Source organism: Urocampus carinirostris, chromosome 13 (genome assembly GCF_059441175.1).
Source record: "Urocampus carinirostris isolate Australia breed hairy pipefish chromosome 13, RoL_Ucar_1.0, whole genome shotgun sequence".
In the NCBI taxonomy this organism is placed as follows: domain Eukaryota; kingdom Metazoa; phylum Chordata; class Actinopteri; order Syngnathiformes; family Syngnathidae; genus Urocampus; species Urocampus carinirostris.
This window is the reverse complement of record NC_142361.1, coordinates 14,158,310-14,171,705: the sequence shown is the minus strand read 5'-3', so window position 1 is coordinate 14,171,705 and position 13,396 is coordinate 14,158,310. Positions and strand designations below refer to the sequence as shown.

At 41.9% G+C, this 13,396-nt stretch overlaps 1 protein-coding gene across 1 annotated transcript in view; it reads right to left on the bottom strand.

The window, feature by feature from the left end:
- fmn2a (formin 2a) overlaps positions 1–13,396 on the bottom strand; it is a 74,998-nt gene that overhangs the window by 15,241 nt on the left and 46,361 nt on the right. The window contains exon 14 of the mRNA XM_088350821.1: positions 3,998–4,090. Coding sequence (XP_088206947.1) covers positions 3,998–4,090 — 93 coding nt within the window. The remainder of the gene's footprint in view (positions 1–3,997; positions 4,091–13,396) is intronic.

The following is a 13,396-nucleotide window of genomic DNA, read 5'->3' as shown; positions in this document are numbered from 1 at the left end:
AGAACCGGCTTCTTCAGCTCGGTTCACTAAAAAGGACCGGCTCTTTCAGGTCCCAAACAGCTTTTAAGGTTTTTTTTGCTTCTTTAATCTCTACATCACCAAATATTATGTAAAATTATGCAGGAAGGGGGGAAACAGAGCAAAAAAGAAAAAAATACCAAAATGAAAAAGTAGTGAAAAGCCGAGAAAAAAAACAAAACAAAAGGATAGAAAAAGAGAAAAAGAGCAGGAAAAATTCAGAAAAAAGCCAGAAGAAAAGTAAGAAGCAAATAAACGGAAAAAGGTAATGGAGAACAAAAAAGCAACAAAAAAGTAACAGCTAGGAAAAAATAAACACACTCAGATTTTTTAAGAAGAGAATTTTTAAAAAACGAGAAAAAAAAGGAAAAAGAGGAAAACGTTTGTGTTGCATTCAAATAACTTCCAATTATATCAAGTTAATCTTGTTGCCAACATTGTAATTCCACAAAAAAGGGTAATTAAATACAGTCCTGTGTCGTGCAACCGACTAAATAAGCCCCCCAAAATGTTCGTATTATGCGACAAAAAATGCCAGGAAAAAAAAGAAATGGAGATCTTGTGAAAGAATTTTAAAAACAAATGACATTTGTAGGCCCTGCAACCTTTGCAATCGTACATTAGTCAATTCATTCAAAAGTGAAAAATAATTTTGCATTGCCGGAAACTCGGCAAAATGTAACATGATGTCAAGTTTTGGACATGTTTGATAATGATTTAGTTGCCACACTTGGGGTTGCTGTTGCTCACTGTTTCAAGCGTTGCTCACCGACTTTGTGTGAATGCTCAGACCCGTGGAAAATTAGAGGGAACATTGCTCATGAGCAGAACAGTAGTATATAAAAAAATAGTATCTGCTGCCATCTAACGGTAATGGATTAGTGGTAACATTTTTGGGTTGATCACTGGATGAAGAGAAATATATGTAACATGCTTTTTTGCATGGATGCATGTGGGCAATTTTCCTGCAGCACACTAGCAGACGTCTCATGGCACACTAGTGTGCCCCGGCACACTGGTTGAAAAGCACTGATATATTAATATACAGTACTTGCAAATGGGCTGTGAATTACAGTGACTACAATCCTTCCTCGGCCAGGTTCTCTGTGAAGTATTGCAACATAACACAATTTCTGAAAATGCAGTTTTTCAAACAAAATGGGCTGCTTAATTTACAGATTTGTTCAGTCCTGCTTTATTTGGTCTCACTTTTTATACCTAAACCGGTTTGCAATCTGCAACTGCAAAAATCACAGCCCATTTAAGTGAACACATTTAAACACATCATTCAAGTGGCTAAAATGTGTTTAGCACATTTGAATTTGACATTGCCAAGTAAAGAGCACCGAGTATTTTATGTCAAGTCATATTTATGTGTAAAGCCCTTAATTACAGAGAGCCTGAAAGGGCTGCACAGGTTCACAAATACGATAGTTACATCATCCACTGATCTCAAACCTACTTTAGGGCAAAGAAAAAAAAACAGCATGAAGAAAAATGACAACACTTGAGAAGGGACGACACATGGGGTAATCTTCCTTCCAAAGGCAAGAAGGCTGCATTAGTGTACCCAACTTGACAAACATACCAGTGATCAACATTAACAATGAACATAAGCAATAACTGGAATCGTGATATGGGATAGTGTGTTCCTTAACATCTCAATCCAGACTGCAGACATGTCATTCTTAATACAGAACGACTCAATTTTTCGAGGAACGGTGGCAACTACTTGACCTGATGGACCCCTGGCTTGTGAGGAAAGGTAAAGAATTGAAATATTATTGTTCAGTTATATACCATTGCTCACACGTAAGTGGCAACTGGGTGAGGAGCTCTGTGTTTATCTGATGAACTCTGATTTCAATTGATGTTTTTGGCCCACAAACATACAATATGAACACTTTTGAATTCAAACGTGCTTTGAATTTGTGCATTTGCATTGCATGTTTCAGGACAGTACATATTTCAGGCTAGTAGATTCTGATTGTTATTGTCAGCCTGAACACACATCTGATGGCGGATTCGGAGCGACTAGGAGCTGGTGGGAGGAAAAAGAATATTAAAAAATAAGAAATCTGTTTTCAGTTTTTGGTCTTTTCCTCTAATCTTTGATTTCGCCGTGAGATACTGGATCATTTGGATCATTTATTGAAACAAACCCATGTGAGTGCAAGGCGAAGATAAACAACTTTTAGGCGAGCTGTCGACATCTGGGATGTGACACAAAGTCTACGATCTAATTTCGGGATAATAGATTGTATGGTTTGTTATAAACTCATTTTTTAAAACACACATGTTCATTAGAAGTGTGAAACACCATATATTAAACTGTGGTCACACAAGAATGTCATCGGCGGATAGATTTATAAAGCATGAAAAGTGAAACAGAAAGTTCACATCAATTCATTATCATCTTTATAGCACTTTAGGTAAAAATCTCTTTGCAGAGGTTTATTTACTTTACATCACGTAGAGTATGGGCTTTACCAGCCTGTTTTGGGTAGTGCCTGGCAAGTACTGCCAAATTCAACCCAAGCACCACAAACAAAGACTTGCATTTTAAGAACTCTTTTCCATAATAAGGAAAAGGATAGACTTAAATATGATGGAAAACGCTAAATGAAAAAACAAATTAAAAAAATAGAAAATATGCCAGATTACTCCCGTCTTGAAATAGTTAGGTCTATCCGAATCCTGGTACCACTCCCTCCCATATCCCACCCCTCTTTGGCTGGGCTAGTGTCACTTGTGGCATAGCGGCATAGTCTGTGGAGGCTCCGGAGTATTACAGTGAGAGTATGTTATACAGTGGTTATGATGTACAACTCTGTGTGTGTGTGTGTGTGTACTAGCAATAAATGAGTAAAAACTAGGCATAGCATAGTAATAGTGTTTCTGCCAACCAAAGTGTAATTTGATGTTTACAATTGGTAAGTGACATTCCTGAACAGTGTTGAATTAGCCTAAATTAATTTGAATCAGGCATGTCCAAAGTCTGACACATAGCCAGTTACAGTGAGTTATTAATTTTTTACTGGCCCGCCAGTGTTTTCGAATGCAGTATGAAATATATTTGTACAATTATAAACAATCACATTTTCACCAAATCACGACAGTAACCCCTTGGCCACCTTACCCTTTGCCTTCTGTAAGAATTTTAGCTCACCCCAATTTCATCATAGCGACTGCAAATTAAAAAAAAAGGAAAGTTGACTGTGAGGGCCGCCGCTTCCAGGACAAGCGGATATTAGAGTATTTTTTCACCAAAATCCGAAACAACTGCGTCTGCCAAATTTGCCATGAAACTCTGGCTGTTTTCAAAGAATTTAGTATCAAGAGGTGCTGCCAGAAAAAACATGCTGACCACAAAAGCTAACTGAAAAAGAACGCTATAAAAAGGTGAAACAACTGGTAGCAGTTTTAAAGGCACAGCAGACCTTTTTCTACGAGGCCCTATAAGTCAAATGAAAATGCTACAAAGCCGAGCTACAAGGTCGCGTCGCTGATCGGCAAACACAACAAACCTTTCACGGAAGGTAAGTTCATTAAAAACTGTTCAAAGAATGCCAGCCTGAATAGTCTTCCCTCATACTTTTTGGCTTACTAAATCTGGCTTGCTTTGGACACCCTTGCTTTACGTGGGTGCTCAGCATCCCTAAAGCTGTGAACCTAAAATCGCCCCTGCTGCAGGGACAGAAGACAGTTCTACAAGGTGACCTTTTCCCTTTGTTTTTGTCCAACGCGCATTTATTAATACATTTTTTAAAATACTTGTAATACATTGCCAGAGATCTATGTCTAGAGAAGGCAAATGTACTAATCACTATCATACCATGTTGCTTTTGGAACAGGATGAATGTCTTATCCTAAATAGATAGGAAGCGACAGAAGTACGATAGTCTGTCATATATTTAATAACGTTCTGGCAAACTGCTGGATGTAACATTTGTTACCTGACAAATTGGGAGTAACTCACCGTGGCTAAGAAAAGCATCCATCTTGTCCTTGAAGGGTTGAAGGTTGTCTTCTGAGGACAGCTTGCATACTTTTTCCGTCTCTCTGGAGCACGCTGAAAGAAAAGGATGAGATCATCAGAGTGTGATGCTAAGCAGAAAGAGGAACATGTCACATCAGGTAACACTAACTTCTTTGCAAGCATTACCTTTCTTAACCCGGGCAGAACACGCATTCTGTGTTAAATGTACTTGAGTATTTTTGTATAGCTTTGAGTTGGATTTCCGTTATTCTATTAAACGTGACATGTTGTTGTTTTTTTGTTGGGTGGGGTATTAAATTTTATTGTCTTTATTGCCATTGATAAAGTTGTAAACATGGTTTCCAATGAGATTAGACATGGTACTCTAGGACGACACTTATAAAGACTTGAGAGAAAAATAAAGAATGTCAAGATAAAAAGGGCAAAACATTTTTTATAGGGTAATGCTTGGAGACTAGCCTAAATTTTAAAGATAGTGCAATGAAAATTAGTGCATCATAATAATAGTGCAAAATATAGTGAAATAACTGAGCAGTAACAAACGATTCAAAATAAGTCTATAAATAAGATGCGTGTACCTATTTTTCAAGGCCAGTGGGAAGATACATTTATCTGAGTTTTGCATGCTTGTTTAGGGTGGTAATGGCCCTGAGAAAGAAACTCTTAGTGAACCAGTTTGTCCTTATTTTAAGGGACCTGTACTCCCATGAGTATGCGACAGGTCAAAGAAGTGGTGGCCGGAGTGAAATTAGTTCTTTAGAATGTTGATAGAGTATTCTGTCCAAATAATAGTGTATATGTTGAGGTTTTGGAGGATGATGGACCCATGTAGGGGGAGGCAGGAATTGGAAGCAGAGGTGGTCAAATCAAGGGCGGTATTTATTAACAAAACCAAGACCAAAGTACCAAACAAACAAGTGGTCACAAAGCAAATAACAAAATACCCGGACGAGAAACCAGAAAACTGGAAAATGCAAGGAGTAACGTAACAAAGAAGACAGAAACAGAGTTTAACATGGAGGTGGAAAATAAATGAGGATGACAATGGCTCTAAATGCCCTAACCAAGTATGCTTGTCAAGACAGCCATCTATATAAAGGGCAAAGACAATTAGGGACAAGTTACTAGAGATTGGACAAACCAGTACCCAGTTCTGAACATGGTTGGGGCCATCTGGTGGAAGGAGGCCTACTAGACCCTAACAGTATGTGCACCCCCTGTAGTCAGTACTTTTGTTTAATATTGCATTTTCATACGAATGTTGCTATCTTCACCAGTTTTTAATCCATCTTAGGTGGCAACTGTCTTTCCACTTGCTATTAACTGAAAGAGGAAGACACACTAACTCTGGGCTCAGGTAACGTCTATAACCTGATGATGCCCTGGAATGTCAGAATGTCCGTGTGCCTTAAAACATGCCTGTGTTTTTACTTAAGTACTGTAAGAAAGTCCTTTTACGACTTCCACCCGAATAATATCTCTGGCCAACAAATTAGTTCTAGTAATGCATATATTTTTATGGTTTCTAATAATTTTCATCCTTCAACAGAGACGTGTTCTTTAGAAATGGCTTTTGGGTGTATATTTTTCACAACGCATACCTGTCAACTTATGTTTTCCCTATATTTTATGTTTCCTGATCATTTCAAATTCTGTACGCCTTATATAAATGTATTAACAAGGGGAAAAAAATATTTAAAACCATGTATTTTAGTTAGACAGATGGTGTCTCTAATCTGGATCCTCTCAGTCACTGGTAGCAGACAGCATCATCATTGTAGATTGCTAATAAAATGGAAGTCTGCAAAATCCTGCACTTCTATGTATAATTGGCAAAATTAAACGTACTGAAAGTGGGAAAATATCTAATAAAGATGCTGAAAGATGTTTCATGCTGTCTATTTTGTAAATAAGATGAACTTGATTACACAATTTGCCTTTGTTTTTATCGAATTGTCTTTTTGTTATTAATATCAACATTGTAAATCATTGCATGCAATGAAATTAGACATGGCACTCAGGGGTAAAAGAAACAAAAGACTTTCAGGACAAATAGAAAATATATTTACAACACAGTGCTTGAAAGCAGACCTAAGTCATAACGAGAGAACAATCAAATAATAGTGCGATAACCTTTAGCCGCAACAAAAATTCACCAAAAAGTTTCAAATTAAGTATTTTCACTGTTTTACACAATTGTTTGGAGTGGTGATGGCCCTAGGGAAGAAACTAGAAGTGAACCTATTAGTCCTTGTTTTAAGCGACCTGTAGCACCTACCAGAGGGAAACAGAGGAAACAAAGGTGTAATGTTGATGGTGTAACAGAGTTGAAATTTGATTGTTTTGAATGTTTTTTTGAATTCTCACAAAATCTGTGTTTTTGTTGTATTACTGTTAATATTCCGGTACCTCATTCAGTTGTTAAGTCATGGGCGTCTGCGACTGTTTTTTTCGTTTGGCACTTTATGGGCTTCAGCGCTTGCCGTAGCTTAAGTGATTTTTGTAAGCGTTGAAGGCAATAAACCCAGAGATTGTGAAACCTTGTGTCGTGCATGAACGAGGGTCGCTACACTGGTGCCGTGACTACGCAACTGGATCATTTCGATCAGCCTCTGAGCAGATCCCGGCGTTGCTGCATATTCTTCTTGTGTCCACTAGAGGGTACTGTTGTACTGCATTGGCGCTTTGATTTTGTTTTATGTATTTGTGCCACTGTGCATTTGCTATCAATACATTAATTATTAGTTAATTTTTGGTTTTTATTTTTCCTGTTTTATTTTCTATTCTTTGTATTATCGAAAGTATAATGGCTGAAGGATATAGTAGTCAAAATGACGATTTTCAGGGCTTTTCTATTGGCAGGGGTGTCCATTTTAATGGTTTGAATGCAAACACACTTACTAGTGGGTATGGAAGTAAAGGTGTAGGTGGTCTCCAAGAACATGTTAGTGATGGGAGGGACAGGGGGCGTGGTATGAGCCCAAACTGGTCTCCAAGTGAACAGTTCTTGAGGGAGAATGCACAGACTTCAACCCAAATGAGTGATAATATTGCCCTGCAACACTTGACTGACATGGTAGGCCGAATTGGAGAACAGATAGGCAACTCAGTATTGGCTAGTCTGCTCTTTTCTGGTTTCATTGATCGCACACATGCACATGACACACCAATGACTGGAAAAGCAGCGACTGTTATGACTAAAGACGACCCTAGACCACATAACACAACGCAGGAAAACACTACACCGGTAATTGTCCATGTCAAGACTGAACGTGAAATTGTGACTTTCAGGGGAAATGGTTCTGACAAGTGTTCAATTCAAGAATGGATCACCATGACTAAAGCCCAGCTTCGGAAACAGTCATATACAACAGCTGAGAAAGCAGATGAGATACTAAGCAGGCTTTTAGGGAGGGCAAGAGACGTTGTCAGAGTAGCTCTCAGGAGTGATGAGGCACTTGATGTGAGGCAAGACCCAGATATCATTTATGACATTCTAATACGATACTTTAGTCATTCCTCGTCAACTCTCCCATTGCAAGATTTTTACACCACGCTACCCACGCCAAAGGAAAATCCAGTTGACTACTGGATCAGACTAAACAAAGCAGCAGACACTGCTGATGAGGGTTTGCGTCGCTTGGGCAGAAAAATGGAAAACCTTAGCGGGGAAGTGGCACAAATGTTTGCAAAGTACTGTCCTGATCCACAGCTATCAAACATTTTCAGATGCAAGCCTGTTAATGAGTGGACTTCTAAGGACGTTCAACTCAGGATAGATGAGTATCAAAGGGAATCAGGGGCGTCAACTAGGTCTTGCAGTGTCCCTCCACTGAAGAATTACCCGACTGCAGTGCTTGACAGTGAATCTCCTTGTTGTTCCTACTCTGGCTCTATAGAGACGGGTCTCCAGTCCATTTGTCCCCACCATGTTAACCCCGATCCATATACACATTTTTCGTGTGTTCGACAGCATGCCCAGCGCCCACAGCATGTCTCACCGCCTGTCCGTGTCCCATCACAGCATGTCCCACCACAGCATGTCCCACCACAGTATGTCCCACAGCCTGCTCAGAAAGATGACAGTGATGTCCTTGGCCGAATGATGAGCATGCTAGAGAGAGTTTTGTCTAGAGTGGAGCCACGGAATCCTGAGCGTATTCAGAGGCGCCTAAGTCCTTTCAACTCTCCTCCATGTAAGGTGTGTGGTGGCGCTGATCACTCCACTTTATATCATTGCAAATTGAATAATCTGTGTTTCAAGTGCCTAGCCCCTGGTCACTCTAAGCAGCATTGCCCCGACAAAGTTTCTCCCCAAATCAGTTCAGTTTCGGGAAACTAGCTGACCTGTATTCAGAGGGAGGCCGTACAGGTCAAAATGAGTTCTCCCACCCATTTGATCTCAATTTCAATTCAGTTTTTAATTCTGACACGTTCACACAATCTCAGTTGCCTAATATTGTTTATCAAAACACACATACTGTAGGGGGCCGCGATAGTTTGTTTTATGTACCAGTTAGAGTGGGGAGCAGTATGACTTTGGGGGGGATGTTGGATAGTGGCTCCATGGCCTGTACCGTGAGTGAGACTGCTCTGCGTAAGATGCTCTCTGTTGGAGCAGTACGTACAGAAGACGAATTTTCCACCAACGTGACACTCATTGGTGTTGGGGGTCGACGAGTGTGCCCAAAGTCAGCTTTCAACATCGAAATGGAAATCAATAATTGTAAAATGATTGTGCCAACAATTGTTGTTGAGGGGCAACCTGATGACCTAATCATTGGAACTAATGTTATCAGAAACATATTGCATGAGTCAAAGAAGTTTGGTGCGTACTGGACAGCAATCTCTGCTCCATCATCCACTAATGCTGAAACTGAGCAATTTCTTTCATTGCTAGCTGGCTTGCATAGATGGAGTGGTGGTGAAATGCCCGAGAAGATAGGCACAGTGCTCTGCAATTCAGCCACATGCCTTGAGCCTGGCCGTGAGTACCTCTTGTGGGGGAAGCTGTCAAAAACTGCACGAGTATCTCCTGGGAGCGCAGCGATGACAGAACCTACGTCGGCACGATCTGCCCCCAAGGGTCTAATGGTCGCCAGAATCGTCACACCTCTGTGGGCAGATGGATGGGTTCCACTGAAAGTCATGAATGTCACAGAATATCCGCTGTTTTTGAGACGCAATGCAAAGCTGGCTGACTTGGTGCCTTGTGTTGCTTTGGAGGATCTAGACCTGGTCAGTGGCCATCAGAGTACTTCCGTTGTGCAATTGCCTCCTGTCTGCTCTGATGTAAGTAATGCTGAGGAGAAGCTACAGTCTATTGGCCTGGGTGAACTAGATGTTGGCTGTTGTGATGCATCGTCTGAGTGTAAAGACAAGTTGTCAGAGCTGATCATTCACTACCAAGACATCTTCTCGCGTAATCACCTTGACTGCGGAAAGACGAAGGACTTTGTTCACAGAATCCATCTGGTTGACCAAAAGCCGTTCAGACTCCCTTTTAGATGTGTGCCACCGAGTCAGTATCAAAAATTACGCCAAGTTTTGAATGAAATGGAAGAGAAAGAGATCATTCGAAAGTCGACAAGTGAATATGCTTCACCTTTAGTTCTCATCTGGAAGAAGAATGGTGATATGCGTGTGTGCACTGACTTTAGGTGGTTGAACAAGAGGACTCTGAAAGACACTCATCCTCTGCCACATCAGGCTGATTGCTTAGCAGCACTTGGTGGCAACTCCTTCTTCAGTACAATGGACTTGACGTCTGGGTTTTACAACATGCCTTTACACGAAGATGATAGGAAGTACTCAGCGTTCACTACGCCTATGGGGCTTTATGAGTACAACAGGTTGCCACAGGGGCTCTGTAATAGCCCAGGGAGTTTCATGAGGATGATGACATCCATTTTCGGGGACCAAAACTATTTAAGTCTGCTATGCTACTTGGACGACATTTTAGTTTTTGCCCCTGATGAAAGTTCTGCACTCAGACGTCTTGAAATGGTGTTCAGCAAACTCCGTGCCCACAATCTGAAACTGGCCCCCAGGAAATGTCACTTTTTAAGGAAATCTGTAAAATTCTTGGGGCACATTATTGATGAACATGGAGTGTCAACCGATTCAGAAAAAGTTGAAAGTATAAGCAAAATGACTGTGGCGGACTTGATGGAGTCGGATGGAGCGACACCTTCTGTGAAACGTGTACGGTCTTTCTTGGGCATGTTAAATTTTTATCAACACTTCATTCCGGGGTATTCAACACTCGCAAAGCCCTTGTTTTATCTGCTGGCTGGCCAGAAACAGAAGAAAGGCAGAAAGCCCAAATGCACTGTAGTGGGCCGCAAACTGAAATCAGGTGACTGGACTGCTGACCACGACCAGGCATTTACAGACCTCAAAAAGGCCCTTATCCATTCTGTGGTTTTGGCTCATCCAGACTTTAGTCGTCCATTTTTGCTGTCGACTGACGCCTCACTGGATGGCCTTGGAGCCGTTTTGTCCCAGGTACGTGAAGGTGACACAGTGGCTAGGCCAATTGCGTTCGCTAGCAAGTCTTTGACCCGGTCACAGAAGAACTACCCAGCTCACCGTTTGGAATTTCTTGCACTGAAGTGGGCTGTGTGTGAGAAGTTTAGCCATTGGTTGAAAGGCCATGAGTTTACCGTCTGGACTGACAATAATCCACTTACACACATTATGACTAAACCCAAATTGGACTGTTGTGAGCAAAGATGGGTGTCAAAGCTGGCCAGTTACAATTTTGAGATCAAATATGTGCCTGGTCCCAAAAACACGGTTGCTGACGCTCTCAGCCGTGTCCCTTTTTGTCAGAATGTTGGCCACAGACTAGTCAGTGAACCTCTTCATGATCTCACTGCGGAAGCTGCGGTTTTGTCTGATACAGCCGTCCAACAGACTTTCAGAGACTCTACCGATCAGCCTGTCATGGCAGAGAAGCTGTCCCATTCTTTAGCTACAAATGTCCAGTCATTACTCGTGTCGGCCCAGACTGTATCCAATCAAGAAGTTGCTGCTGTTGTCCAGTCACACACTGAATGGGCCTCCGGTGCGAGAACTCGTGCAGCTCAACTGATAAGCCACATGCCCCACCTTATCCCAGATACACTACCCAGTCTGCCTGCTTTCTCCATGGATGACCTGCGGGAGGCTCAGTCCAGGGACAGAGTTTTGTCTCGTCTTCGGTTTTATGTGGAACGGTCTCGAAGACCGTCTAGACGTGAAAGGGCACACGAGACAAGTCAAGTTCTGGGACTCCTGAAGCACTGGGAGAAGTTTGTTCTGAGTGATGATGTTTTGTACAGAGTATCCCGTAATCAGATTTCAAATGCAAAACGCCATCAGTTAGTGGTCCCTGATTGCCTGAAGGCCGAAGTTTTAAAAGGGGTGCATGACAGTGCGGGCCATCAAGGCCAGTCAAGAACCCTGAGCATCGCCAGACAGAGATTCTTTTGGTTGCATATGGACAGAGATGTGAGGATGCATGTTCGTCAATGTCAGCGTTGCATAGTCAGCAAAGTCACTGAGCCTGCAGGGAGGGCCCCTCTGGAAAGCATTGCCACTTCCCGCCCATTGCAACTTGTTTGTATTGATTTCTGGTCCGCTGAAGATTCACACAACAAATCTGTTGACGTACTAGTCATAACAGACCATTTCACCAGATTGGCACAAGCTTTTCCATGTAGAGACCAGTCAGCCAGGCAAGTAGCTAAAGTTCTATGGGAAAAGTATTTTTGTGTTTATGGCTTTCCGGAGAGGATCCACAGTGATCAAGGCCCAAGCTTTGAGAGCAATTTGGTCGCAGAACTTTTACAATTATCTGGGGTGCGTAAGTCACATACTACCCCGTACCATCCGATGGGAAATGGAAGTGTTGAGCTTTTTAATCGTACTTTGGGCAATATGATCAGAGCTCTGCCCCCTGAATCAAAGCAGGACTGGCCAAGACGTTTACAAACACTCACATTCATGTACAATTGCACTGCTCATGAAACTACTGGATATGCACCATTTTACTTGATGTTTGGGAGAGTTCCTCGCCTCCCAGTCGACACTCTGTTTGGGAACATTTTGTCTGACCCTGACATTACCACCTACGGCAGATATGTTGCAAAACTGTCTGAAGACCTGAGGGAGGCTATGTCAATTGCTCAGGAACATGCAAAAAAGGAACAGGGCAGACAGACTCGACTCTATAACAGGGCAGCAAAAGGGCCGTCAATTGGAGTTGGAGATAGAGTCCTTGTGGCGAACAAAAATGAGAGGGGCAAGCGAAAATTGGCTGATAGGTGGGAGTCTACCATCTACACTGTTATTGAGATGAACCCTCAAACACACACATTCAAAATTCAAGACACCATCACAGGGAATGAGAAGGTTGTTCACCGTAACCTGCTGATGTTGGTTAACTTTCTCCCAGTTCAAGACCAGCCCTCTCTCCAGTCTGATTTGTCTTTGTCCTCTGCACAATCATCTGCCTCAGTTTGTTCTTCAATGACCAGTCCCACTGTCTCCGAAGAATCTCATGCTCGAGTGCCTGCTCAGCTAAACCGGTCTGGATGTACGGCAGATGATGCACAGAGTCTTGTAAGCATCTCAGGCCCTGACAACTACACAGATCTCACGCCTGCGTCTGGGGAGAGAACCAGAGAGTGGGTGCATGGGCTGAACTCTGAAAGTTCACTCTGGTCATTCCTTGACCACTCATACTCACGACACTGCTGTTAGGGATGACAATTCGACTCTTAGTGAGCATGATCATGTTCAATCTGTAGTGGCTGCTGTCTCTGGAGGTAATGTTAGCCACACTGATCAACCAGAGTCTGCACCACACCGCACTACACGCCTGGGTCGTGTTATACGACCAGTCAACAGGCTTCTTCACACTATGGCTAGACAAGATGTCACCAGACACCTACAGTGTAATGTTTAGACTATGCGTAACACAGTAGTTCGAGCTCTTGGGGCATGACATTTTTTCCCTTTAAAATTCTTCTGAAATAACTTGGTTTTGGAGAGAATGTTTTGTGCTCATTTATGTCTTGTATATGTCTTGGGTGAATGTGGAATGTGTAAGGCATTCTATAGCCGGTGGCTGGTTCAGAGAATTTTCTCTGGCCACTGCATCCTTAAAGGATACTTCTCAAGTCGGTTCTAATATGTGTGACCCAATGACTACTGTTATATGTTGATTTTGATTTTATAACCAAGTGTGAGATTTTGTCCAGAATTCGGTGGGGGTGGGTGTAACAGAGTTGAAATTTGATTGTTTTGAATGTTTTTTTGAATTCTCACAAAATCTGTGTTTTTGTTGTATTACTGTTAATATTCCGGTACCTCATTCAGTTGTTAAGTCAT